At 35.2% G+C, this 27,380-nt stretch overlaps 4 protein-coding genes, 1 long non-coding RNA gene and 8 other non-coding genes across 15 annotated transcripts; 6 read left to right on the top strand and 7 right to left on the bottom strand.

Moving 5' to 3' along the window:
• Positions 1-530: 530 nt before the first annotated feature.
• Positions 531-5,743, bottom strand: M117.1 (Major facilitator superfamily (MFS) profile domain-containing protein; the record flags this gene model as incomplete). 2 transcript variants are annotated; one of them, NM_069833.10, is made up of 8 exons in its annotated part: positions 531-717; positions 770-876; positions 927-1,201; positions 1,423-1,731; positions 1,780-2,139; positions 2,971-3,133; positions 3,182-3,243; positions 5,520-5,743. In NM_069833.10, the coding sequence occupies 8 exons, from the start codon at positions 5,649-5,651 to the stop codon at positions 554-556; spliced, it is 1,572 nt and encodes a 523-aa protein (NP_502234.2). The 2 variants fall into 2 exon arrangements, with proteins under 2 accessions (NP_502234.2, NP_001293996.1); NM_001307067.3 differs by lacking the exon at positions 5,520-5,743 and having other exon boundaries at positions 554-717; positions 3,182-3,195.
• Positions 2,380-2,603, top strand: M117.13. The gene has a single exon (NR_056712.1). It is a non-coding gene; the product is annotated as an Unclassified non-coding RNA M117.13 (non-coding RNA).
• On the bottom strand, positions 2,402-2,626 carry M117.10. Its single transcript, NR_056711.1, has one exon. It is a non-coding gene; the product is annotated as an Unclassified non-coding RNA M117.10 (non-coding RNA).
• On the bottom strand, positions 2,702-2,839 carry M117.9. The gene has a single exon (NR_056710.1). It is a non-coding gene; the product is annotated as an Unclassified non-coding RNA M117.9 (non-coding RNA).
• Positions 5,744-10,316: 4,573 nt separating the features above from the next.
• On the bottom strand, positions 10,317-11,260 carry linc-151. The gene has a single exon (NR_101964.1). It is a non-coding gene; the product is annotated as a long non-coding RNA linc-151 (long non-coding RNA).
• Positions 11,261-13,100: 1,840 nt separating this feature from the next.
• On the top strand, positions 13,101-13,121 carry 21ur-12922. The gene has a single exon (NR_056709.1).
• Positions 13,122-15,837: 2,716 nt separating this feature from the next.
• Positions 15,838-16,719, top strand: H01G02.1 (Apple domain-containing protein). 2 transcript variants are annotated; one of them, NM_001268662.4, is made up of 3 exons: positions 15,838-15,946; positions 16,126-16,223; positions 16,278-16,719. In NM_001268662.4, exons 1-3 carry the CDS (start codon positions 15,874-15,876, stop codon positions 16,500-16,502), a joined length of 396 nt encoding a protein of 131 aa, NP_001255591.1. In that variant the 5' UTR covers positions 15,838-15,873; the 3' UTR covers positions 16,503-16,719. The 2 variants fall into 2 exon arrangements, with proteins under 2 accessions (NP_001255591.1, NP_001255590.1); NM_001268661.4 differs by having other exon boundaries at positions 15,840-15,931; positions 16,278-16,586.
• A 126-nt stretch (positions 16,720-16,845) lies between these two features.
• On the top strand, positions 16,846-18,532 carry H01G02.4 (BRCT domain-containing protein). The gene is made up of 4 exons (NM_001383209.1): positions 16,846-16,903; positions 17,215-17,573; positions 17,682-17,908; positions 17,955-18,532. The coding sequence occupies exons 3-4, from the start codon at positions 17,685-17,687 to the stop codon at positions 18,169-18,171; spliced, it is 441 nt and encodes a 146-aa protein (NP_001370223.1). The 5' UTR covers positions 16,846-16,903; positions 17,215-17,573; positions 17,682-17,684; the 3' UTR covers positions 18,172-18,532.
• Positions 18,533-18,811: 279 nt separating this feature from the next.
• On the top strand, positions 18,812-21,336 carry dyf-18 (Protein kinase domain-containing protein). The gene is made up of 7 exons (NM_069831.3): positions 18,812-18,988; positions 19,418-19,519; positions 19,578-19,702; positions 19,877-20,054; positions 20,710-20,835; positions 20,882-21,029; positions 21,085-21,336. The coding sequence occupies exons 1-7, from the start codon at positions 18,902-18,904 to the stop codon at positions 21,288-21,290; spliced, it is 972 nt and encodes a 323-aa protein (NP_502232.2). The 5' UTR covers positions 18,812-18,901; the 3' UTR covers positions 21,291-21,336.
• A 1,213-nt stretch (positions 21,337-22,549) lies between these two features.
• Positions 22,550-22,774, bottom strand: H01G02.10. Its single transcript, NR_056708.1, has one exon. It is a non-coding gene; the product is annotated as an Unclassified non-coding RNA H01G02.10 (non-coding RNA).
• A 150-nt stretch (positions 22,775-22,924) lies between these two features.
• On the bottom strand, positions 22,925-23,074 carry H01G02.14. The gene has a single exon (NR_056707.1). It is a non-coding gene; the product is annotated as an Unclassified non-coding RNA H01G02.14 (non-coding RNA).
• A 216-nt stretch (positions 23,075-23,290) lies between these two features.
• Positions 23,291-23,437, bottom strand: H01G02.13. The gene has a single exon (NR_056706.1). It is a non-coding gene; the product is annotated as an Unclassified non-coding RNA H01G02.13 (non-coding RNA).
• A 3,106-nt stretch (positions 23,438-26,543) lies between these two features.
• H01G02.7 lies at positions 26,544-26,671 on the top strand. The gene has a single exon (NR_056705.1). It is a non-coding gene; the product is annotated as an Unclassified non-coding RNA H01G02.7 (non-coding RNA).
• The last annotated feature ends 709 nt before the right edge of the window (positions 26,672-27,380 follow it).

The following is a 27,380-nucleotide window of genomic DNA, read 5'->3' as shown; positions in this document are numbered from 1 at the left end:
GGAAATACATTTTTCTTCAATATATCTTCAAAGTGGCCGATTGTATGTGATCATACGGAATAACGATGGATGTGTTTTGTGCTTTTCGGCAGATTTCGAGCTTTTGAGCCAACAATTTTCAGCGTTGTGGATGAAAAAACATGTCACGTTGTTTAATCAATTTAAAATCTTTAAAATGTAATGACTATTTTTATGGACTGCGCAGTTGCCCCATGTTGAAAAAAGATGTCAATTGCAATTACATTTTATTTTCCGTATAAGTTAAATTCAATAACCCAAAGTTCAAAAAAGTACTATTTATGAGTATTATCACGTGGTGTCAGAATGTCCCATGTCGGTTTGAACTTCGAAATATGCGGGAGTTGAGACGTAGACTGACGTCACATTTTTCTGAGAAAAAGTTATCCGCATTTTTGTAGATCATACCGTTATGGGGCAACCTGACACCACGTGTCTTATTCGAGATCCATATTTGAGTGAACACCCGGATAAGCTGGTAATCGTCTTTTCTTTTCAATTATGTGAACACTGATATGAATAATTTATTAAATAATTAATTGATTGAAGTTTCGCAGGGAAGCTGAGGCTTGCTGAGCTCTAATTCAGCGTTCAACACAAAGTCGGCTGGTTCTGAACGAGCTAGGAGAACATAGACTGTGTTGGCTACTGTAAGTGTTAAAGCATGGATCAGGAAGTAGCTGGTCCATGAGAGTTCAGCTGAAAGTGTTGAAAAAGGTTTAGTTTAGAAAGAGAATGAATTGATACTTACAATCTTCACTTCCCGGAAGCACAAGAAGAGAAAAAAGAACAGGTTCGAGCAGTGTTGCTAACGATTTGAACAATTGAATATACCCGATGACAAAGTAAGAGAATTGTCTGAAAATGTTCATTCTTGAAATTTCAAATTAATTTTTAAATCGCCTTACCTTGATATCAAAGCGGCGCCCTTATAGAATCCTCCACAATTGAACCCGAATGAAGCCTGATAGAAAGTGATGCAGATGACGTGTAGATATGGATGCTCGCGTGGCAGCAAGACTACGAGCATGAGAAAAAACGCGGGTACTTGCAATGAGATCGTGTTGAATAACCGCAACTTTGACTTTTCCGGCAGTGTACGAATACGATCGGACGCGATACCGGCGAATACTCGAACACCGATGAATAGATAACCTTTCATGGAATTCAGCCATGCATTAGCCTGGAAATTCACAAAATTGAGGGCAAATATCGGTGCAATATCGGTCTTTATTGCAATTTCGTGAAATTTTGACATGGCACTTTAAAGGCACACGCTGTTTTTCTCAGTGGGTCTCGCCACGCTCTCAACCATTGTAGTCGCTACAGGTACCAAATGTCATAGAATTGTTCATTGGATGTGGAAAATTAAGTTTGCCCCGACGTGCCTGAACACAAATTTACCTGAATATCCATTCCGAGGTATTGATAGTATTGTGCACCATATACAAGAAATACAAAACTGGCAAAAATATCGGCGAACCCGGCAACCCACACGGCCCAAACTGACTTGTCGGTGAGAACTTCTCGATACGGAGTCTTTTTTGTCTTATCTCTCTTGGTTCCTCCACCAATGTGTTGAAGCTCGTGATGTGTCATTAGGCAATGATCTTCCGGATCGTCACGATAGAACAAGAACCAGATGATTGTTGAGATGAAGAGAATTATTGAGAGAATATAATAGATAGGTCGCCAGCCAACATTTGATGTTGTCTGAAATATTATGAATTTTAAATATACCGTCTCAGTGCAATAACCTACCCATCCTGCCAGTGGCAACTGAATTACAGCTCTTGCCGCAGTGAATCCACTCAACGCAGCCAGTGACATTCCTACTTCTTTGATAGGCGACCACTTTGAGCACACGTATCCGACAACTCCAAAGTCAGCAGAGTAGAGGATTCCTTGGAATATCCTGAATACAAGTGCTACATGGTAGTTCGTGTCAAGAGCCCATGGCATGAAGGCAGTGACGACGGCACAGAGCAAACTGGCAAATGTGAGGACAAGACGGGGTCCATATTTTTGCATTAGCACATTCTGAGGATACATTCCAATGAGTGAACCAATTGCCATCGCTGAGATCAGACTGGACTTCTCTTCTAATGTGTAGATGTAGATCTGAAAATTTATTGTTGATGCTAAGGTTCAAAAATGTTACGCCTGAGTTTTATGGGCTAGAAGACCTGATTTAATGTCTAAGAACCAGAGTTATGCGGACCATTTTTGAGTGAAACTTTTCATGTAAATTTAGAAAAACACTGATGAATAATTTGACAAATTTCAAGACTAAATGTAAGTTTCTCTAAAATTCTCCAAAAGTTGCTATACGGCAAGGCACATTTCGATCAGCATATTGCGACGTTGACACAGATTTTGAATAACTTGTAAAGTGTACTACTACGTTTATATAGGGCTTCCATGGCTTGCCTCAAGCCGGCATGAAGAAAAAGTTAAGATGTGTTCTAGTAGAAGACATGGGTAAAGGCGGTAAGCAGTCGGAGGTCGCCTTAACGTCCGTCAGGAAGGCGTTTTGGCGCCTACATGGAAGCCCTGCGTTTTTAAACCAAAGTTCACCTAAAAACATCGTCTTTAAATTGTTCGAAAAAAATACTCCGCGCGGATTTTCTAGAACGTAAAAGTATAGAACTTTAATCTCAGAGCAACTGTTGCAAGACTTGACCTAATCAAAAATAGCTCTTGATCTATCGTGACCTCTCTTCCCCCACTTGCAAAACTTTCTAAGAGCAACTGACCTTTCTATCGAAAGGCACTGCCCCGATTTCAATCCATCATATCTTTTTTGTGGTCCATTTTTCTTTCATTTTTCTTCCCCGTTTCTACTAATGTCTTTTTATTCTACTGGTCTCATGACGACAGACGGGGGCGGTCATGCCACCAGGAAGAAAAAACTTTCAAAAAAAAATCGTTCAAAAAACCCAAAAAACTCACGTCATCTAGACCTGCTTCTGCAGCAATTGTCGAGTTCTTTTCCATATAAACCATTGAAAAAGAGAAGACGTCGACACAGTTCATAACACTTCCTAACTGTAACCATGTGAGTATAAAAATAACCCATCTGATTCGATGCTTCATGGATAGATTCCATCGGAATCTGAAATTGAGTTATTAAATCTGAAAATAGTTTAAAATTCTATAATACCTGTGGCATCTCATCTCAAGGTTTCCGAGTAGTATAGGTGATGTGTTCGGCACCGAACTGTTCTGAAAAAAAGTTGAAAGTTTATCACATTTTGTATGAATTTTTTGTCGCAGTGCATAACATTTTAAGCCGCCTTTACATTTACTTTGTCATCAGGACAAAATGGAAAGCGGACGAGTGGAAAAGAACGGATAGAATCACCATTTGTTTCATACTTTCCAGAAAAAACAATTCTTATTGTTACGGTTGACTTTTGATGCTCAGAGGCGTTTCCTATATTGAGCAAAAAAAAAAGAAACATCAAAAGGAACCGAAACTTTTATTAGTTTTAAAAAATGAACTCTGGTAAAAAATGACTTGGAATTTAATAAAGTTATATTAGTTTTGAATGTGGAATTTATTGAAAAAATTCAGATTTTAGTTGGCAACTTCTGGAGAAACTTGTTCTGTCGAGGCGTGATGGGGCACCTCTCACCTGCCTCTTGCCTATAGGCAAGAGGCAGGTATACGTTTATCACGTTAGAGGATACGTTAGAGTATACGTTAGAGAAGTAATTGTTTTAGAACACTCTAAGGTGAAAACTTTTCAGATAATTTTTATTTTCTGTCTGACAATTCGTTTTTTTTGTTTTGAATAAATTTGGAGTTTTCAAATTTTTATATATAATAGTTTAAAACAATTTCACTGAAATTGGCAATTTCTTAAAATTGTGTTGAAAAAAAGTATCCCAAAGACAGTAGGCGTAAAAGTGCTTATCTGCCTCAAAGGTCGCCTACAAACGGAATGTGTAAACTAAAATGTGTCTAATAGGCGGTAGGTAGGCACGAAGGCAGTTAGGCCGGAAAACGTGCCAGCCTACCAATAAACCCTTACTGCAGCAATCTAATAACCTTATTTGACTTTCAGAAAACATAATCTGAAACTGAATCAGTGGGAAAAAAACTTTGATTAGCCGCGAAAAATGAGTTATTTTTGTCTGTCCAGCGCGGAAATGTCTGGCATAATAATCACATTATGATCAGATTTTCAGATATGTACAGGTGAAGAAAAAGGTTTAGATCATAATAATAATACTAATACTAATATCACCCACACACCTTTCCTACAAATAATTACGAGATTGTAAACGCGGAGAGCACAAATCTCGGAGTTTTTAATTAGAAGGTTTTTGGAATATGAACTTTGGTTTGTGTACCCATTATCATATAATTAAACATTTGAAGAACGAAGATATCTCACGGAAAAGGAATGTTAAGGGAGAAAGTTCAAAAGGTGAATAAAGCTTTCCACAATCGTTGCCTTTTCTCATTGACCAATTATCAACTTTACGTCTTTTTGTTCAAAAAATGGGATGGCAGGCGCCGGGGCTCCCTTCTGTTATTTTTTTGTGTCCTGGAGCCATACCATTGTGTAAAGTGCGCTCTGTCGAGAAGAAGTGAATAAGATTTTATTGCTTGCCATTTTTCATATGAAACTGGCAGGTGACGGAAAGTTGACTTTGGCTTTTTTCTTCATTTTGGATCTCGTTTTGGATCTGGAGAGGTTACTGTAGTTATGTATTTGTTTGCATTCAAAGTTCGTCTAATAAATTCCCGTAATGTGCTAAAGAAAACAGTTTGAAATAAGACGAACAAAGAGAATAATGGGTATTCAAAAGAAATACGCAAAAGCTATCTCATAAAATCTAACGAGTTCCCTCAAGTGTTCATTTTTCCTCCAAAATGTACTTCCGCTTTCAAATTTTGAAAACGGCCTATGCAAAAGTTCCCGGAGAATGGAAAATTGAGCGCATTTCGTGAGAATACGGTATCAAAAAAATATATTCAATTAGAGATATTGTAACCTTGAATTAAGTATAAAAAATTATTTTGAAGAAATTTGCAATTGATGGTTATACAAATAATTCTAGTCTAGCTTTGAAGGTTTTCTAGTTTAACTTCACCAGGTAAGTCTACCTGCTTACCTTACTTCAAGGCGGCCTACGCCTGCCTATTCTCATGTTTAATTTTTTTTAATTTTAAGGCAATCTTTCATCAAATGACTTATGCACACCGACACCCAACATCAGAGCTTACAAGGAAAATTGGTAGCAGGCAGGGACTGTTGCCTGAAAACCTACCCGAAGCTGTGTGGGGTTTTTACGGTGCTTTTGCAGTAATTTTACATGATTTACAGAATACATGCTTTTTAGCTTGTTGAAATAACTAGGTACCGCTTTTGAAATTCCGGAAAATCTGGAACGATTCGCCAGTCTTTCTTCCAGCTTTTACTTCCAAAATATTTTTTTGATATATTTTAAAATGAAATTTCCTCCCAATCATCATAAATCCTGCTCACCTGACTATCGGCATAAAGTGCATCGAACTCATTGGGATTGTCCTTATCACCGCTGGATCCTCCACCACCACTTCCACCGGCCGCGTCTCGTACGCCGACGACGACGCTTCGATTACTGATGCGGCCGCTCATTGTGGCGCCATTTTACATGTTACGGATGACGAACGTCTTCTGCTACTTGATGATTTTTCGATGACTAATTGTATTTAATATTTCACGATGCACTGAAATTTTTGAGTTGAGTTGAAAGGTAAATGTGTGAAAGTGTGAGGATAAGTATTTAGAGTATGAGAGTGGAAAAACGAGAAATTGTTGAGAATGACATAGACGCAGGATGACTGAGAAACAAGTGTCCTATTGTCAGAAGGGCGTGGTCGGGTTCGGCGGCTTTTTCTTCCCCTTAACACACTATTTTCCCGCATTCTCGTGGCGTGTTTCTGCGCTAGCAGGAATTTGTGTCCTTTATCCTCCCACCCCATTGAAGAACACCTTTCTTTCTAACAATAATAATAAGCCCCGAGAGCATTTACAGGCTCAAAAAATAAAGAATTCATTCGTCTAATTTGTCACGTATACACACACATTAGTATGAATGACGACGATGCCAATTGTGGGAGTTTTTTATTCGCGCACAGATCGTTGACGATGCTCACTGGCTATGGATGGAGCTGGAAATGGAGAAATAAAGAAAGTGAGAGGCATAGTAAGGGATAAAGAAACGAGAAGAGTTGCAAACGAAATTCAAAAAAAGGCCAGAGAGAGACAGAGAAAAATTCCTTGGAATATAAGTTAGCCAACGAACCACCACGTTGAACAAAAAAGGGGGATTCAAAAAGAATGAGCAACAATGGACAGAGCACAAACCACATGTTGAACACGTTTCGCGTGATCCTTGAATTTCAAAATATTCAGACAAATTATTTAAAGTTTCTAGTAAGGTTGTGTAATAATGAGATAAATCATCGGAAGGTGCATATTTCCTGTAACAGAACTGCACTCCCCACTTTATTTTGAAGAGGCATAACTAGGCCCATTTAGAAGATAATATTAAATAGTTTACTGCAAACAATTTCATTCATTTCTGTTTTGTGCTTAGACGATTCTCTTGCGGGATGAGTCTAATTATATTTATTGATTTTTTTTCTTCTCAATAAATGAACATATATATATAAACAATAGAAAAATAAATGAAAAATGTTTTGTCTGTTGAAAATTTTTGAATACCACAAAGAACAACTGAGATAAAACCCCTTCAAAGTGAAAAGGTGCAAAAGTGCAATAGGTGCAAGATAACTAGACAAATAAGGAAATGTCGTGGTGAGTCTAATTGGTCTAACGTTTTGATTTTAAAAGATATTTAAATATTTAGAGGATTATTCAATTTTTATTCTTTTCGAAGTAATTTCAATTAAACTAATTACATAAACATATTATACATGATTTTAAAAACTCAATCAAGTTTGAATATTATTGAGTTAAAAAAAGTGCTAGCTTAATCCGATATGATTTCACTTTAAAGTTGCAAGGTACATAGTACAATTCTCTCTTTTTCTGACAAAGAGCAAACTGCTGCTCCCCGAGAGAATTCTTGATGACCTACAAGGAAAACTTGCACGTTTAGTCACGTCCTTCTAGGCCTCATTCTAGCTTTACAAGGAGGGAAGTTTAAAGATTTGTGTGCGGCGTGTTTTGTGTTTTTGATACACGGATTAAAAAGATAAAAGATTGCAAAAATGTAGATGAAGCCTGAGAATAAGCCTGATGACACATGTATGTCGTGGACTAGATTTGATACCAAAGAGAGCCGGTCAAGATTTGAGGAGGGGGGGGGGGGGGGCTCTCACAAGCATCTTTAATCGCCCTCCTCGCGCCTAACATGTATACCGGTAGCATCATGAGCAAGTATTCGTTTTCATCATATTTTCTTATCTAAAAAATTTAATTTGACAAAATTTACCTGATATATTAAATTGTACACAACCGAGAAAATTGTATCCTTTCTCAGATGTTCAATAAAACAATTCTAGCGATATTTTGCCAGACAGGCCGACATTTTACTGTCTAGCCGAACTAGTAATTTCCGTTTTCAGAAAGAACACAAAAAGATTGAATGAGAAAATATCTGAGAAGCCAAAGAGGATTAACGAGGAAGTAGTCGAGAAAATGTAAATGCACTTTTTATCAATACGAATGAAAGTAGATCAATTTGATATCGAGTGGGCGACGATGACAACGGTTTGACGCAAGAGGGGCCGCCTGCAAAGCCAGGTGACTAGGAAAAGGATAAGGAAGGTGTAGATGGATGAATGGCTTCTCAACTAATTCTATTTATAGAGGATTATGTATTTCTTAAATTGCAGCTGACACATGCACACATGGAAACGCACATGCTCACACTACGTCGGCCCATATGAGCACAAACCAGAGGGAGGACCCCCCTTGAAGATCAGCGCGAGCATCATCACAAAATGCGGTTTGTATTTGTTTTAAAAGCAAACCAAGGCACAAGAAGGCCACACATACACACAAATACGCACAATTTCTCTCTGGTTGATCACTCTGAATGTGTTCTGTTCATAAACGTGTATTTGTGTTCTGACCCCCTATTCCTGCAGACTTGAATCGTGGGAAAGCTCGGGTTTCAATGTCTTCTATCCAGACTTTTAATGTCATCGAGTATATCATTTGATGTCATTTGGTACCATTTGTCTGCACGCGATTAGCGTTTTTTACCCAATTATTATTAGAAAAAAAGGAAATTGATATTTCGCGAGAGGAGGATAGAAACCAGGAAGTAGATTTTGAGTATTTTCCATGACGCGAGTTTGTTATAGTCAGCCGAAACATGGAAAGTGCAATTTGATATAAGATTTATGAGTTTTTTTTTCGGACTGATACCACTAATGAAACTAAAACTCAAAAGTTCATATGTCGATTTACCTGCTGTTAAAAGTGCTACTGGCATTTTTGAGGAATAAAAGTGAAAATAAGTGCACTTCAATTAGAGAATTTATACGATGAGTACCAAAAAGCATGCAAATTCACATTTTCGCAATAATCAGAAAAACTACTTCGATTTTGATTTAATAGCTCCATAACTTGCTTCCTTCTGAATTCACAATATAATTTTTGAAAATTAATCAGTTTCATGAAAAAAATGTTCAAGCTTTTCATAAATTCTTTTTTTTTGGCACAAATTGAATTGACAAATCAGTGGCTTGACTAGAAACCTCGGCTCTCATTTAATCAAAAATTGAACTGTGTGATCCCAGACCACGCCGAGACATTGTGCCAATCACAAATTTAATTTAAAAATTCATTATCCTGATTATGTTTGTTGACTAGAAAATTCAAGAAAATCTAACTAAAAGCAAAAATATTAGGCTTTTGAAAAGTCGCTTCAAAAGTTGAACGGAACATAATCTATTATAATTGGCAACTAAATTACAACCTTCCATAAAAATAAAAGTGCATAAAAATTTTTGCTTCAAAATGCTAAACGTAGCCGGCAGGCAGGCACGTACTTCTGAAAATGTACCTGCCTACTATGTCATCTTAAAAAATTAAAATAGAGGTGAACAATAACTGATTGTGAAATACGGTAGCTTATTTGGTATTTATAAAGTTAAAGTAGTTATCACTGATGTACGTGTGTATTAGTATACTGAAAAAAATTTTGAATAATTAAGAAAAATTATAATGATAATATGGTCTGCCTCAGTACTAACTATTTGCAGAAAACGGACGAGCAAAACTCAAAAAAATCCCGGAGAGTTAATAGCAATTTGTAGATTTGTAGAAGCTTGATGTTTTTTTTTTCCGAATTAGATAACTAAAAAATGGGAATTTTCAAAACGATTTAGAACATGTTTTTTTGTGATGTTTGATTAGTACTATACTCTATCCAAATGGTTTTTGACGCCTCTTCAGACTTTCTATTCTCACACTCCTATTCATAACCAACGTCCTTTTCGCAATAAAATGTTATAACGGGAAAAGTTCATAAATTTGAAAATGGCAGTGAAGAGAAAAAACTTCAATAAAAAGCAAAAAGAAGAAGAGCCAAATAAATCGAACAGAACAAGGAAGCGAGTTGCGGAAACATGAAGGAAAAGAGCCAGTGTAAAAAAGAGCAAAGAATGAGGAGCAAGCTGCTGCCAAGAAGATGGTTCATGGAGTTGAGGAAGAGAAGAAGTATTATCTTTTTGTTTTCAGTTCAAAACTTTTTTTCCCACCGACCTTTCATCTAGATTAGAGAGAAAGCTTTTTACACTCTGAAAAAAGAAGGAAAACACAATTTTTTCGACAAAAAATGGAGAAATGAATAAAAGAAGACGAAAAAAAAACTAGATATAATCGAGTCGGGGGGAGCAGAAGCAGAAGACGAAAACGGAATGGATTTGAATGGAAGAGAGTTGACGAGAAGTGAGCGACGACGCAAAAAAAAGACACGACAGAGAGGGGTTATGGGCCAGACGAGGGGCGCCGATGAGGCGCAGACGTATAGAGACGAAGAGGCTCGACTCAGCTATAACATGTATTTTCTTCTTCTTATTTTTCTTCTTCATCTTCTTCTTCGTCCTCCTCTTCTACTCCATTTCTTTTCTTCTTTTTTCATGCATCTCTCTTCCTCTCTCTCTTTCTCTACAACCATTCCCATTGCTGCTGCTGTTTTTTTTTCGGTTTTCTCTTTTCTCGACACAGCAGACTTCGGACTATGGCGAGTGCGCGACGTGATGGATACGCAGACAGTGAAGGTATTGAGAACGGTTGAGCATGAAGAGGAAAAAGTCGGTGAAAGAAATGAATTTTATGCACAATGCTCAGAACTCGGATTTCTAATGTGCTTGATGGATGGTTTTGACAAATTTGGAAAATGGAAGACTTTCAACAGGAAATAAAAGTGCATCAGAAATTAAATTGAAAACTAATTATAGTTTCATAAAGTTAAAAGAATTGGGGTAAATTAATTTTTGCTGATTTAAATTTTTCAGGGATGAAAAATGAAAAGTAGGTTAAGACAGGTAGGTGCGAGGCATGTACCTAAACTATACATTTTAAATTTAAAAAAAAATCCGAAAACCTAGAACATTGCAAAAATACCGCACAACACCTACGAGATACATTCAAGCAATCTGTTGATGAAATGGACGTGTTGAGTGATAAAGACAAGAAAGAGAGATATGTGATAACCTCACTATCCTTTGATTGAACGATGTTTTCAAATAAAGAAGAAAGAGATCAAAGAATGGACATGTTGATAAAAGATAAAAGTTTCAGGTCATTGATATTATGGGTCATTCGGACAAAAACAAAGTGCGAAAACGATTGTTTTAGTTTGATTGGCAATTGTAGTCAACTACGAAGATATTCTGAAGATTTGTTCAAAATTTATCCCGACATTTATACCAAACTGTGGTGTGATCTGAAAACAAAAAAAAATCATGCGACAATTTTGAGAATATCACCTGTAATATCCACCTAGAAACAATAAACATTGTACTTTGACTTTTCTTGTTTTGCTATTTGACTTACAGATATTATGACTCATCTTGGCAATTGCATCATTGAAAAAAAAACATTAACTATTTATTCGAAAAGTTTCTGATCAATTGGTAGGTAAGTAAAAGTTTATATAAGGAATATGGAATTTTATAAACTCAGGGTCACTACATAACCCTGTTGAGATAGTTTTAAAGGTGTTTGGAGGAATTGGAGAAAATAAAGCACTTTAAGGTTTTTTCGATGTACTTTGTGTGGCTCGCCAAGGCGAACAACACAGGTCCTCCAAAACCTGTAAAACTCCTCCGAAAAGGTGAATAAAAATTATATAAACTTTTTTCTTTTTTGTTTACATCTGCAAATTTATTGGAATTCTCAAATGAAACGTTTATACATATGTACACTTTGTCATAACAAACTTCTGAACTCACTCAAAAATACCGAATAAAGGGGGTAGTCAGGCGGGCCTGAAAGTAGGCATGCAGAAGTGCCTACTGATATATCTTGAAAATAGTTTTTTTTGGAAATATTATTTTCATACCTTAGATTTTGAAAAACAAATAGTTTTAAATAGGTTACCCTATTTGATTTTAAAATTCTATGCAAAAACTTTTTCAAGGTTTATTTTAAAAATAAAACGAATCTTTCAGCGATCTTGTGAAAGTCTAAAAGTCATTCGAATGAAGCACCTGCAAAAAGCGTGCAGCTTATAGTCTCTAGATAAATGAACTGAAACTCTGTTTGGTTTGATCATATATAAATAAGTACTTATGACTTGTAAACTCATCGAAACACAGATAATCCCTCCGCCTCCTCATGACGACGACCTGATTTTATTTTAATAGGTTCTTCCAAGGACAAAACACCATCAAAAATAATAACAAGTAGCAGGTTACCTCATCTTTTGATATCCTATTCACGCTACTTCAATGAACTCTGCAAAAAAAAAACGGAAAATGTGCGAAATCCACTTCCTTATTCTTCTTCTTCTCTACCCTCCATCAAGGAAAAAACAATCTCCTCACTGCAGGCTTCAGCTTAAAATAGCCTTTTTCTTGCATGCTGGGTGTCAAATTAAGTAAAATTGCAATGATGGTCCAATTTCTGAAAGCAATTTGAACACCATAAGTACTTTGTGCAGATCAAGAGCGCAAAATAGGAAGCCGCTTAGGTCAAACAGCTGAAGGAGCGAGGGGAAGAAGAAAAAGAAGGAAAAAAAAGAATGGAATGTACTGATGAAAATAAATAGAAACGAGGAAAAAAGAAGTTCAGGGAAGAACCATCTATTGTTAGTACATTATTGCATTCTTTCTTCTCAATACTATCACGTTTTGAGAAAAAGTGCAAAATCAGCAAACACCCTTCTTCTTTTTGTTTTCCAAAGATGAAACTATAAACTACGCAAATCTCTAGTAAGTATTGTTCGATCAAAATCAGACAAATCTGGGTGTAGGTCCAATTGGTCATTAATAACTATTTAAACTATATTTACCAGAAAATTGATTTTCAATTCCGTATCAAACGTTTCGGCAAAAATAATGACTCCAATTGTTGCTTTGACTGTTTTCGATGTCACTTCAAACCCGAATTTTCAGAGAATTGTTTCTATTTTGAAGTCACCGACGCCGTTGAATCAGGAAAATAAAATGTAGTACAGAAATAATAATGTTTCAATAGAGCTTTATAATATGCATGATGATATCTACCTGCATGCTAAAAGGTTGGGAAAAACTCACCGTGTAGTTCAACTTTTGATAATTTCCATTCAGGATTGTATGTATACAGGTCACACAAGTTACAACTGACACAATAGGCTACATTCTCATAATTATTTTATGTATTTTCTTGAGGATTCTTAAAATAAAATATATTATTAGAAACAGACACGACAATGGTTTTGAAACACCACTATTATATCAAACATCACCCAAAGACACTAAATGCCTGCCTACCTACACCTTTAAAAAATGCCTGCAGGGATGTATACTCTCCTCAAAACTATTCAGAAAAAAATTTCTGAATATTTTAATTTTCAGTTTCAGAATTTTTACGTCAAAAATTGCCGATTTTGTAATTCAATTGAAAGCCTGTACATCAAAAAGAAATGATAATTGCTCAAACGCTAGACGTTTTCATAACCTTTTAAATTTAAAACTATTATGAAGCATTACAGTAAAATAAGTTACTTCGGAAGTTTCTTCGACACAAGGTCACATTTCCTAAGAGACTAAATTTAGATTTCTGAAGGAGTTGATTCATTTCCTGACGTTTTTTCATATAATTGACCTTCTTCCAAAAGGGTACAAGGATGTAGGTCATGATGCAATCAAGAATCGTAGCCTCCAGAGTCTACACCAATATAATAAATGTCGGCAAACTTCTGTAATAAACAAAACACAAATTCCAAAAAAAAAGGAATCATGGATGGATAATTGAGGTCACGGTTCAAAAACAAAGGAACACTTGGCAAAATTGAGTGGATATATGATTGAACAGAATTTCAGTAATATTTTTATTTTCCAGATTTTGAATACACAGTTAAAATGCGATGTGCTCATAGTGGATGAAGAGCCATAATGCGCGCACATAAAAATCATACATCTGAAAATTATTGGCGTGCGTGGGATGTGTATTTGTGTGGGAAGTGCCGCGTGCCAAAACACCGTTTCGGCCAAAGGGTTCATCAGATTGCCGAGGTGATTTATTCAGCTATCAGTAATCGTTAGAAAAATGTACGTATGACTTGGCAGCCGCGCGAAAAGCTCATGTAAAAGAGCGCTTCACGTGTTACCATACTTTTGACGCACCCTGTAATATGCCAATTAATTTTCAAAAAAAATCTGTAGATGCTCGACTTTGTGCGGTAATGTATTCATGTTTGCAGTGTCGTCCTGTTTTTTTCCGAATTCGTCATTTGTAATATGTACTCTTTGAAACAACTCGAAAACAATAATATTAACTTTTGTACTTTTTTGAATGAAAAAATATTATTATGCAAGTTTGGAAATAGAATATAGTTGCAGAAGAAAAATTACCTTTGAATTCAAATCATTTAAAATGAAAAAAAACAAAAACTCTTGAGATTTACAGAAAATCAGTTTATTTTATACTTTTCAATTGAAGTACTTGACTTGCTAACATCTCAGTACTTAAACCCTGACAATAGTTTGTTTTAGAAACAATTATTTTAGGTTCGTTCGCTTTACCAAAATTCCAGATATTTTTTTTAATACTTTTCAATTCCTGATCTTTTCATGTTTGCAAAGAAAAGTCTGGAACATTTAACATCAAGCATTAAATGCCAACTTTAACTTTTCAGTCGTTTTTTTCACGTTACCCACATATTTGACAACTCACGTCATATTTCGTATGGCATTGCACACCCAATTCAAGAATAAAACGATTTTATGATCCGCATTGTTATGTGGGAGCAGACACAGAAATTCTCCAGAAAATTCGAACATAACATGCTGTTTAAACATGTATACATGATCTAACCGGGAAAATGAACAATGGAGGCCTTGTTGGTTACTGTACTTGCATTATTTGTTACATTTTCTTTACAAATGGTACACTATAAAAGAGCTCCGTTTGCTCACGAATTATGTCATACATTTCATTTAATTTCTTTGTCGTTTTCCGGTACTTGTTTGTTGTGTTAGCTTATTTACGCTTACTATTTACCACCGGTTATGCAAACCATCTTTAGGTCAAATTTAGTAGTTTAAAATTTAAATATTCCAGTTTAAAGGCAGAATAGTGTGTTTTTTATAGAGAATTGAAATTCAAAAATAATGAAAACTCTCGATTTCGGGTGTTATGTGAACCGGATTACACGATGCCATGTCAAATATAAACCGTTGCGGGTCGAGAGACAGAACGTCACTTTTTTCGCTGCAATTCAGTTATTTGAAATGAGTCATTCCAAATTCACTATTTGGCATCTTACAGTGAGCAGGTTTGAGCAAGGTTTTATGATTTATTAGGTTGAGTTACTGAAAAGGTGACTAGTATTTGTGCCATTACGTCTCGTAGAACTTAAAATTTTAAGTGACTAGTTTTTCTAGTTAAAAATTATGAGGTAGATCAACTCTGTAAATCTATAAACTCAAATATTGTCTAGCTTTTTGAAATTAATTTGGCAATTTCCGTTTTTTTTGGTTTTTGAGTTTTGAAATTTGAAAAAAAAATTTTCGATTTTTCAAAATTTTCAGTCGACGTTTTGATACTGTCAAAATTTCCAAAAATGTGGAACTGAGGTATAAAAATCGCAGAAATCTTTTTTAGCCGACTTTCACATTTTGCTGTGTGAAACCAAGTTTTCACTATTACAACTGGGATTATTTTTTTGAAAAATTTAATTATGATATTTGGACATTTTGAGCAATCGTGGATCAGACATAAAAATGCCTGCATGCATCTTTCCTACAAGCCTACTGCAGAAATTGACGGTGGGAAAAAACGTAGGCAAACGTGGGCTGCCACGTAGGCAGGCATATAGGCGTGCCTACCTATCATGGAAACCTTATCAACAAATTCTCTGAAGTTTTTGAAATGCCCCTTTCCATGATTTTTTTTGATTTTTGTTATGTTTGCGAATCGTTTCCAAACGTTTTTGAAACTCCAAGCTGCTTCTTCTTCTTCCAAATCGAAATCTAAACTAGTGCTCTTCTGCCAGCAGCTCCACTTCACTTCTTCCCCTTCTATGATTGTGTCTTTATTGACATTTCCATATTTTTATGTCCAATTCATTCATTTCCGCCTCCTGTACGTACTTTCCGAGGGGACGCCTGTAATGTAAATAAATAATATATTCAGAGAAAGAGAAAGAGCTTCACCTCATTCAATCGTCATGCCTTCAACCGTTCCATCACTTCTTCTTTTCAGCCTTCTCATGTTTAATATGGCCGGTGCGTGTCATAGTTGTAAGTTCACAAATTGCCACTGAATGTGCTCACTGTTTTTATATTTATATTTTCAATCTCTCACAACACATCACCACAAAACAACATTCGGTTCCTTGGCATTTGTGAACTTTAGTTGATCTTCAACTACTACTAACTGAGTTAACCTCGTAAAACTGAAAATAATATTGAAATTGTAGTCCTTCCCTATGCACAATATGTCGGAGCACGAGCCTATATACTTCAACAGAGAATGGAATGCAAAGGTGGAAAAGTTTACGATATCGATAATGTTCAAGTGAGTATTTTTCAAAATTAATTTCACAAAATCACAACAAAATTTAAATTTCAGGACATTGAGCAATGTAAGGAAGCTTGTCGTCAATTTGATTGTGATGCTGTAAACCTTTTCCAAGTTGGAGAGTTTGCTTTCAAATGTGAAATTCTCAGTTTTGTATCCAACCTTCAACCTGCTAATGGAGCTGCTTGCTATTATGCTCAAGATGCCGTTGGTGCTGGTGGTAACAACAATTATAACGGAGGATTTGGATATCCAGGTTATGGAAGAAGAAAGTAGCCATTTCTTGAAGAAAGACATCGCCATTGTACATTCTCATGTCAAATAATAATTTACATTCCGGATAATAAATGAACTGTATTTTCATTTTCAAGTTGATTGTTTTGAAAGTTCAAATTTACCTGAAAGAAACCTATTTTTGAGGTAAAATATGTACATTAAAAATTATTCTTGTGAACATAATAATGATTGAGAATATAAATGTTTTTAACAAATTTTTAACAATCGAAAAAATATATTCATAATTTCAAAAAAAAACATTAATGAATTTTCACGTGGCACCCTGACCCTTTAGCAACATTTTTGTTTTGGCAAAGGGTGGATCTTTGTTTCGATAATAAACATTTATTGATTTCTTTGTTTATTCGCTTTTACCACTCCACTGAATTCGAACAAGTCGAGTAAGTGGTTATCTTTGGATTACAGAACTTTTCATGGGAACTTTCGATTTTGTCATGTGTCCAATTATTAAAGTGATTCCGATTTATCAGCTGCATTTGCTTTATAATTTTCAAATTAAATGAAAAATTGTTACCATAAATCGACAAAAATTACAAAAACTCTCCGTCAGACGTTGGTAGTTAGGAAATAGAAGAGACTCATAGAAATCAGCTTCCCGAAATGAAACCTTTCGTTATCCTCAAAAACTATAAATTTCGATGAAAAATATAAAAACTATTGCAAAAATAAGTTGGAATATTACATTTCTCAGGAGTTATGCAAGTTCCGATCAATTGCCCATCTGTTCAATTGACAATTCAATTTGGGAGAGAAACTGTAACCCTAACGCAACCACTCGGTGTTCAACCAATTGCTTTCAACGGGACAATATCAGTGGTTCATAATAATAATAATAATAATAATTTATTACGCTCGCTGGGAGACGTGAAGGAATACAGAATACAAAAGTTATCATTGTTCGCTTGAACTAGAATTGGTGCAATCGGGCAATTGTTTCCATTCCATTAGAATGTTGTCCTTGTCCTTGCGTTGTCCTTGCGTAGACTCCCCCATAGTGGGCGAGCGATTCCCGAGTGAAAATAATCACGGAATCAAGAATCTATCAATCATGTGAGTATAAAACAAAATTTCTTCTAAAGAAGGAAAGCTGAAACTATGTACTAATTGAGATTGCGCCATGTCGGCTAAGAAGACAGAACATTTATCGAATAATTTCAGGAAATGGATCAAGTAAAGGAGATTATGGACGTCTGGAGCGGTTATCGCTACAGGGGAGAAAAGAAGTTGAAAAACATTCATACCAATAATGCTACTTCGATCAGGATGGATAAGAATAAGAAACGTAGTACTGAGACATCAGAAAAGAAGTTTGTTGGCGTATTCACCGAGTGTTCGCGGAAACCATTTGAGGCTACCATGGTCAAGAAACTATTCCGTCGAGAAGGGTAAGTAATAATTTACAGCTACATCTTTCATTGTGAAACTTTTCAGAATTTATTTCAAATCGGTTGAACATTCGTCAGTGCCGATTCAAAAACCTGGGCGCTTTTATTTCAACGTGGAGCTCTCGCGCAGTGAGGATATTAACAAGATCCAAATTTCCGATGATTGGGTGGAACAGTTTAAGATCTCTAGTTTGCTCGAAGACTCTCCACCGTTCTTCTTCTATGCACTCACGCCACATGAGTTGTTGATGGTTGCAAATTGATTGCAACGTTCCATGATCTTCATCAACTGTCCCCCGTCAAATCAGCGATGGATTTAATTTTCGATGAAGAACTTGTCCGCAAATGCTTGAATGATTTGTAAACCATCCAGGAGCTCGAGAAAGTTAGTTTTTATCCTGAAAATTAAGATTTCAAACATTTCAGAATCTGTCAACTGGCTCCAAACGCCAACTTGCCGAAATCTGACTGAAAAGAAGACTGAAGAGAGCGACGATGAGCTGATTGAGTGAAACGAACCAGATGAATACAATTTATACTTTTAATTCTTCGTTTTTTGGTAAACTTTCTGCTTTTATCATATTATTCACATTATTTCTGGTGATTTGAATTGTCTTTTAATTCCAATAAATAATTTCGCGTAGATATCGAACAAATAGCAGCTATATTTTTTGGTTTGGAATTTTTATTTCTACTAATTCAATTTTTTGTATGTTACCGTGCCAACTACTTATAACATTTTTGCCGAGAAGAAAAGTCACCTCAATTCCCCCATTATGTTGTTCCCATTCGAATAACTCATAAAAAGGTCCACACTTTCACTTCAAGTCGTTGTCTCCATGACAACTACATCCGCACATTGCCTTCGTCTCTTTCGATTTCCTCAAACATTTATCCCTCTTTTCCACTTTTTCTTCTCATCCTTTTCATATTCAGTCAGCTCCAGAATGACCTTAATGTACACATTCACACTTTAATCTTCTTCATATTTATATGCCATCCTCTATTTATCGATATGAGACCATTCAAGTCGCCGGTCGTGGAGCTTTCGGTCTTGTTGTCATTGCAAGAGATACCCTGGTGAGTTTTTAAAGTTCTTGTCTTGTAAATTATACATAAAATAAACATGATTTTTGTGTCAATAAAAATTTGAATTTTCAATAAACTCCTTCAAAAGTTAAAAAAAACTCACATGAGAAGCGAAAGTTTTGGTTTTCAATAACAAGATATTTACACCTTACTTGTTCTATTCTAACACTCTATTGCTCAACTTTAGTGTTTTATATAATATACATTTTCCGTTTAGTTTTATCAAAAATAAAACTGACAATTACTTATATATTATTTTTGATATTCGGTCTCTATTTTTAGCTCAAAATAACCGAGTTTTTAGCTCGCAAAGTCGAGTTGCGCAAAGCTTGACTAGAAAATATAATAAAAATTGAATTGTTCTGAATAGCTTCAAGACATTTCTAGCTAACAATAACCCTTGTTAACACTATTTTTAAGACTTCGAAGCGAGTTGCAATAAAGCGAATAATGGTCCCGAATGTTTCAAAAGTGAGTTTAGCCCGAGAGATCAGCTGTCTTCGGAATCTACATCATCGTAATGTGAGTTGTATAGACATGAAAAACAAGACTTTATAATCTCAGATGGGAATATTTTCAGATTTTAAAATTACTTGATTGTTTTCCATCTGCCGATCTGATGTCAATTGTTACCGAGGAAGTACCGTATACGTTAGGGGATATTATTAAAGACAAAACACGACCAAAGACCGAACAGTTTAATAGGTCGGCCAAGTGTTCTTCTTGAAATCAGCATTCTAAATTGAAAAAAAAACCGCACAAAAGTTTGAACAATTTTTGCCTTTCCATGCACTTTTCACTGATTACGAAAGTTTTGAAACGCCACAACTTTCAATATATTTACTTCAATTAAAAACCAACAAAATTTCACATTTTCAGATGGTATTACACACAAATTTTATCAGGAATCGCCTATCTTCATTCGAAAGAAATAATGCACAGAGATATTAAACCGGAGAATATTCTAGTCACATCTCGCAATGTGGTGAAAATTGCAGATTTTGGGCAAGCATGCTTCTACATGCCAAAAGATCCAAATCAAGAATATGATGTGAATGTAAGTAAAATTGAAGGAAAACTTGAACTTTGAAATTGATAAACTACTCAATGAACCACCAAATTTCCTCGCTAAAGTTTTACTATTAGTAAATTGCCAAATTTCAAAAAGTGTGAACTTTTTGGGAAATTTATAGCATTTTTACAAGTTCGAAATTTAAACGCTTTTAAAATATACAACTCGTAGAGAAAGCAAGTTTTTGTACTTTTGAATGTAATTTTGCCATAAATAAACTACATGGCATTTGGGCATATTAATACTAGGCAGGCACAACTTTCACCTGAAATCTTCCATTAGATCTTCCCTTTCTCTCTCAGTACCTTAGTGAATCAAAAACCTTGTCCCTCCGGCTATCATTCTTTCAAATCGAAAATTAGTTTCCCAGGATTTCTTGATAAATTTCGATGGGACCCTGCACCTGTTTCCCGTGCCACTTTTTTTTGTTATCTTGTACATGCATTATTTTGTGTTCTTCTGCTTCTTCTCTATACATCTGCCGCCTCTTTTTGCAATGAAATCATTTTGAACAAGATTGATGAATGTGATGGAGAAGGAAGGACAGCAATCACTTGTTCCCCAGATTTATGTGGTCCCGTTGAAAAATCAAACAGAAAAAAAAGAATGGCAAGAGAATTAGACACAACTGATATTTTAGGTTGCGACTCGATGGTATCGTGCTCCAGAATTACTTTTTGGATCGAAAAAGTACAAACCGGATGTAGATATTTGGGCAATAGGGTGTATTTTGGCAGAGTTGGTGCGAGGAAAACCTATTTTTCCCGTGAGATATTTTTATTTATAATTTTAAAAATCAATTATTGTTGCAGGGAAGAAGTGAGTTGGAGCAGATTTCCATAATTTTCGGAGTTCTCGGAACTCCAAACGAAGACAACTGGCCAAACTGGAGAACAATGCCTGATGCAAATAAATTGCTATTTGAGCCGAAAGAGCCGAGGAATAATTGGACGGAAATTCGTATGTTGTTCTTAACAATTGATCAAAAAAAAAACGCAATAAATCGATTTTCCAGTACTGTGCAAAGAAATATCCAACAATTTCACCGAGTTTTTGGGCTCACATCTTCAATTTTTCAAACGATTAAAAGCCAGTGAACTGTTGAAAGAGCCATGGATCAAGCAAGGATTGCCCCTCGTTGAGCCAAATTATCGAATATCAAAAAAGAGTACAAGAAGGAATCAAAGGGATGCACTACCTCCATTACATGTTTTTTTATAACGGGATTAGTTTTTAATAAATGAATGTTAAAATATGATAAATTTAAGTTTTCTTTCTCCGTACATTCATAATAAGACTTATGGAAGTTGAAAAAAGTGATAATTTTGTTGCTACAATGCTGCAATCCTATGATTTTTTGTTACTTTGAGGCAGCTGCTGCTATAAGACACGCCTCTTCTCATATGTTATCATTAATTTTAAAAGACTCATTCACAGAAAATATTACTACAAATGCAAAATTAGAAACAGGGAATTTTTGTTTTACTTTTGTTTGGAGAAAAAAATTACATTCAGAAAATCGATGTTTATACTTTCAACTTTGATTTTGGAGTATAAAATTTAAAAAAGTGAGCTGCCTTCGAGGCGATCTACGCCTGCCTCTTGCCGGAATACTCTAGGTATGATGTAGGCATGTAGACTTGCAGACGCCTACTATCAAGCCCTTGAAAAACTAAAAAACTACTTGAAACAGATTATATTCTGTGCAAACTAGAACCGAAAACAATCCAGAAAAATGAATTTTCAAATTATCATAAATCTTCCTTTGAAAATTTCCGAAATCCTCTTACCCATAATGTATGTTTTTTCGTTTTTTTTTTCAACTATGAAAAATCCTTCGTTTCCACATATTTCATTTCTTCGGTCGGGAGGCCCTTCTCTTCTTTTTTCGTTTCGTTTTGATTAATCATCGAATTTTTCATCTCCTCCTCCTGCTCGTCGTTTTTTGTCGTTTCGTTTGGAAAAGAGTATCCTTTTTGGATTTTTTTCGGTGAGTACTGGTTTTTCATTTCTTTTAAAAAACAAAATGAGTATCCAAAAAGTTGAACATAAACTGCCAATTAGCTTCTCGAAAGAAGTGAAAAATAAGAAAAGCTGAGGAAGTTCACTGATTACTCATACGTTTATAATTTCTGATCAGTTGCGCGAAAGTACATAGCTAGTTTTTTTTTTCATTTTGAAAATATTAAAACAAATAGTTTGAATCAACAAAACAACTTTTTTAATCAGAAATTTTTTTTTAAATCGGAAGAGACTTTCATAGCTACTTTCACTGAAAAACCAGTTGAAGTTGCAATTGGTTGCGCAAATATTTAAAAATCAGAATTTCAACGCCTGCCTCGTGACTGCACTCTTGCCTACTACCAACACGCGTACAGAAAAGTACAAGAAAATCATGGTTTAAAAATTGTGAATCAGAAATGCGCAAAAACGGAGTTCATACGCAGAAGATTGTAGGCATGCACTTACGCCGGTAGACACGGTGAAGGCATGTAGGCGATCAGGCATATGGTAGGCGCATACACATAAATACGTACCTTACAATAGAAACTTCGATTTTTCAATTAAAGTTCCAGTAACTGTGGTTTAGTTTCCTGTACACAACGTTTTCACAATTATTTCCGAGGGTAACTAGGCAACCAACACAATTTGAATATTCATCTAAAAGTCGTGTGATTTCAAAATTATTTTCCAATGTGTTTCAACATTTTCCACAAAACCCCTTCTATTGTTTTCTGTGCCTCTTGATCATCCTTCCATCATCTTCACGTATACTCGTTTCACCATTTTACTAGTGTGACGAGTCGTCGAAATGTTAAATTTGGTTACGTACTACTCTCAGTAAAGATGCAGAAAAAGAAGGAGTCAGAAAGCGAAAAACACTTGAGACATGTTTTTACTTGATACGGAAACTTGAAATTCCCATCCGTGAGTATAGTTGACGGAACTCAGAATTGAGAGAAAACGGAAAGCAAAATCTTCAGAGATTTCAAAAAAAGTAGTCAGAAAAATCTTTGAATTCCTCAGAAATTAGCTGTAATAACTGATTGCATAGAATTGAAAATGACGTTAACAGTGTTATTTTAAGTTTTATACGTCATGCTCACCGTATTTTTCAAAAGTGGTTATTAGAATCAAAAAAATATTTTTGAGACCTGTCGAAGCTTCCTAACTTGACTTGGCAGTATAGGTGCCCACTTTATAATTGTCGGTATACGTGCCGACCTGACGGCTACCTTCCTACCTATGTATGTGTCTACCATATGCCTACATTCACGTCTACTTCCTATACGTGCCTGCCTATATGCCCACCTTCTGCCCATATTTCTGCCTTTGTGCCAACCGTACCTATTTAGGTCGTCTGCGAGAGAGTGTCTCGTATGATTTCTCTTTTAGAGATTGAATTTGCCAAAAACTATATATTTCAATTCATGAAATATTTAGTTCCCCTAATTTTCTCACTCTGATAACTGTACAATATACATCTCTGACGCTTATCCCGGAATTCAGTTTGGGTTTCCAACTATAGACCATTTCTTCACAAGACACTCCGAAAGTTATCCCCTCCTTGGTGTTCATAACTTTTGTTTGTCTCTTCGTTTATGTACCGGTGTCTTTCTAATTGCCTTCGTCAACTACTCAACTTCTTTTCCTCGTCTTCCGTAAGTTGTTTCGCTTCCGTTGCTCCGTACTCCTTCCTCGCCTCGCTTACTTTCCTTTTTTGACGACAACTGCAAAATGCCTCTTCTTCTCTTTTTTCAACTTCTCGCCCTCTTCTAATATAGATCTCAGACTTTTTTTTGGAGAAAGAGAAAAAAGAAAGGAAACTTTTTAAGGAAACGAGAAAAAAAGGAAGAAAACTAATTATAAAGTAGTCTTCTCCAAATAATTTATTTTAGTTGTTTTTAGTTTATTGTTCATCGTATTGCTGAGCTTCTGTGGTCGGTGTTTTTCTGTGCTTTTTAGTAGATTCTCATGCCACTGTAATTTTTCTTGTCACTTTGAAAATGTGACCCCTAATATTGCAAGTCTTTATGAATTTGGTACTTGTTGTTCATATAATATTAGACATGAAATTTTACGCTCTGAAATCAAAAACTTCAATAGGTTCCCATAGGGGTACATTCTATTTCCTAGATCCTAGGTCTGCCAGCATTTCCTTCCCTCATACCAGAAAACGTCTATGAAAATGTGAAAATTAAAAAGAAACACACAAGTTTTTTCTCAATGCCTATGTCAGTATATTCATTTCTTCTAGTAGTTTTCTTTAAATTTTTTTACAGTTCCAAGACAAAGTTAACATTAGCACCATATAAACACTGTGACAAGAAATTGGAAGAAAATGCAGTTGAAAAGGAGGCACTTCTTGATCGTACAGTTTCTTCTTTTTTTAAAGATTTAAAGATTTTCTAGAAGATTCTAAAAAGTTTCTAATAGAGCAGCATCATGATCATTAAGGTTATTAGTTGAATACAGTGGGTATATCTAGGTTTTTCAAAGGCTCAATTATAGTCAATACTCATCTCTTCAATATTCAATTAAGACGAGATCATTTGAATTTCTTGAATAATTAATATAACCAATTCTCCACCGGACACTTCAATTGTCAAAACGAAACATAAAATATCAGGAAAAACAAGGATTACTGTACTTCATCTTCTTCTCCATTCCCCTTTGTTGTTGTTGTTGACCAGTCTTCTCCGATTTTTAGTTTCTAAACATGAATAAGTATCTACTTTCTTCGTTTACTCTCAATTCCTATTTCAGTATACTCATTGCTTCTCGTAGTTTTTCTTTAAATTTCTTACACCCACATATCTATACGAAATTACTAAATCGGAACGGCGTGCGAAAAAGTATGAAAAATTTGGAAAATGTCTGCAATTCTTGAGGATTCATTACTTGAAAGTTTGCAAATCCTTCACATCTGCGTTTGCCAACTATTTTGGGAAAAATGCACTGAAGCGCAGTTTTCTTTTCGAATTCCGAGAAAATGTACTTGTATTCTATTTCCAATTCCAAGTTGTGCTCTAAAGAGGAAAATAATTATTTTTGTTTTGAACTATAAAAACTCAAAAACAGGAAGCTAATTTTGAAAAAAAGCGAGTTAGTCCTTTACTAGTTTTTCTTAAAAAGAAAATAAAGGAAATGAAACTTTTGGGTAAAAATGATAAATGATGATGACTTGGAAAATGGGCTTACCTCGAATTTTGAGTAAAAAATTGGTGGCTTAACGTTGAGGGTCTGAAGCGGTCTAAAGTATTTTTATAGTTTGAGCTAGTTTTCTAAAGATGTTAAATTGATACATCGATGTTAATATAGTAGACCATCAAGCATGTGTAAATACTCTTCAACTTTTTGGGATTCCATATAACTGTGAATTGGATAATTTCAAAAATGTGTATAAATCATTAAAGAAACAGTATTTTCTCTTCAAGTTTCAAGTGTCAACTCACAATTAGAGGAATTCAACGTAATAAAACAATTAACTACAGTAACCGTAATTGTCATTAGTGTCAATAGAGCACATTTTCAGACAAACGAGCTTACAGTATTTTCTGATATTTTGAATTCATAGGGTTTAAGGTTTTGATCAAACACTGCCTACCGCCTATTTTTTGTGATTTTTCGTAATCTCCGATTCTCAATTTTTGCGTAGCATAGCGCAGAATTACTAATTTCTCATTTTTCGGTTTCAAAAGATTTCTCGAAAATTAAAATTGAAAAGCAGGTACTAGGCACGAGTAGGTAGCCTCAAAATCAGGAACGCTGACATTTAAATAAGAGTTTTATGAGATGATACTTTCTTGGAGCAACCAATCAAACATAACGATGTAGGACTTTATTTACTGTCCAGTTTTTTAATCAAAACGATCGAAATACAAAGTGACTCTAATATCTGGCAGCATATTTTCATCAAACATCTGTTCGAAAAATTGAAGATTTCAAAATTTTGTACTGACCAGCGAATTCTAGATACATTATTTGCTTAGTCATATGAGAAACCTCTAGACTTCAATACAAAAAAAGATACAAAATTCTTGACCCTTGAACGATGCAATTGTTTAGTAGTAAAAAGAAGCCTTCTGTTCAATTGAAGATGTTCCAAACATTCACCCAAAAATAGGAGAATCGAATAGATTTATATATACATAGACTCTGCTGGAGTCGTCTGTCTCACCATTTCACTCCACGCTTCCTGCCGTTGGCAACACAGAGCAAATAGAGAGAAGAAAAGAAGGAAATGGCGACAAAATGAGAAAAAGAAGAATCGAATCGTGGTTTCTCTTTCTGTGATGATGATGATGATGATGTATTCAAAATCTATCTTATTATGTCTGACACATTTCTGTTCTTTTTCTTTCTATCTTTCGTTGAAGTTTGGGATGTTCTCATTTTAATTTTCCTGAAATCTCTCTACAAACTTCTTTCACCCCACGAAAAAAAAACAACAAAAAAATGACATCACACATCAGAAAAGCTCTCAAAAACTGGGCGGAGCAGGGGTTGGCTCCCGGGGAGGGCGGGGCCTGGTTCCTTCCGACTTTGTCCGTCAGAATCGATGAGTGAGTCTTTCGGACGACGGGTCCCGGCCAGTCAAAGGATAGATCGTGAGATTGAAAGACGCAGAGTGACACAGACAAAACCCCACCCACCGAGTTTTTTGCGTCCCGCCGTTTTTTTTTTCTTTTTTCTCGCCTTTTGTTTTGCCTTTAGCATCTCTATTTTTTGTTTTTGTTTTATGTTCTTCTGTTTCCTCACCTCTTTTGTTTTTTCTTCTTTCTTGAACTCTCGTTCCAAAATGTTTATAACTTGGAAATGGAGGTCTAGAGTATCTTGGAATATTTTGGTTTTTACTAAAAGTTGTCTTGACTTGAAAAAGCATCTAGCATCCATTTAAGGACTTTGACGAATTTTTTGACGAATTCACTTAAACTTTTGACGAATTCAATTAAAAATTGTAATTTTATCAAATTAAAACAAGTGAAACTTTTGAGAAAACTTGAATGAAAAACTTCAAGTTTTATCTGGATTTCCAGGAATAGGATATCTTGGTTAAATTTCAAATTTAAAACATTTTAGTTTAAAATTTATTACCACTCTATTTCTAGTTAATTGCGCCATATTTTAAGCGCAAATTTAAACGCTTTTTTTTGAAAATTGAAACTGAATTTATTCCAGAATTTTAGGTTTTTGCTCTCTAGAACTAAACATTATTCATCTCAGCTCGTTGAAACTAATTAATCATTGATAATTGTTGTAACATTTTCCTTTTATTCTTATTTTTAAAACTCTTTCACGCCCTAAACA

This window comes from Caenorhabditis elegans, chromosome IV (assembly GCF_000002985.6).
Source record: "Caenorhabditis elegans chromosome IV".
Classification (NCBI taxonomy): domain Eukaryota; kingdom Metazoa; phylum Nematoda; class Chromadorea; order Rhabditida; family Rhabditidae; genus Caenorhabditis; species Caenorhabditis elegans.
Note: the sequence above shows the minus strand (reverse complement) of the source record. Positions and strands in the feature narration are given on the sequence as shown.

Bases quoted from the DNA above. Each gene is read 5' to 3' on its own strand.
- H01G02.4 (NM_001383209.1), top strand. From the start codon at position 17,685: ATGGATCAAGTAAAGGAGATTATGGACGTCTGGAGCGGTTATCGCTAC. The intron at 17,909-17,954 runs GTAAGTAATAAT...GAAACTTTTCAG, and splicing joins AAACTATTCCGTCGAGAAGG to AATTTATTTCAAATCGGTTG.
- dyf-18 (NM_069831.3), top strand. From the start codon at position 18,902: ATGCCATCCTCTATTTATCGATATGAGACCATTCAAGTCGCCGGTCGT. The intron at 20,055-20,709 runs GTAAGTAAAATT...CTGATATTTTAG, and splicing joins ATCAAGAATATGATGTGAAT to GTTGCGACTCGATGGTATCG. The intron at 21,030-21,084 runs GTATGTTGTTCT...TCGATTTTCCAG, and splicing joins GAATAATTGGACGGAAATTC to TACTGTGCAAAGAAATATCC.
- H01G02.1 (NM_001268662.4), top strand. From the start codon at position 15,874: ATGCCTTCAACCGTTCCATCACTTCTTCTTTTCAGCCTTCTCATGTTT. The intron at 15,947-16,125 runs GTAAGTTCACAA...TTGAAATTGTAG, and splicing joins GGCCGGTGCGTGTCATAGTT to TCCTTCCCTATGCACAATAT. The intron at 16,224-16,277 runs GTGAGTATTTTT...TTTAAATTTCAG, and splicing joins ACGATATCGATAATGTTCAA to GACATTGAGCAATGTAAGGA.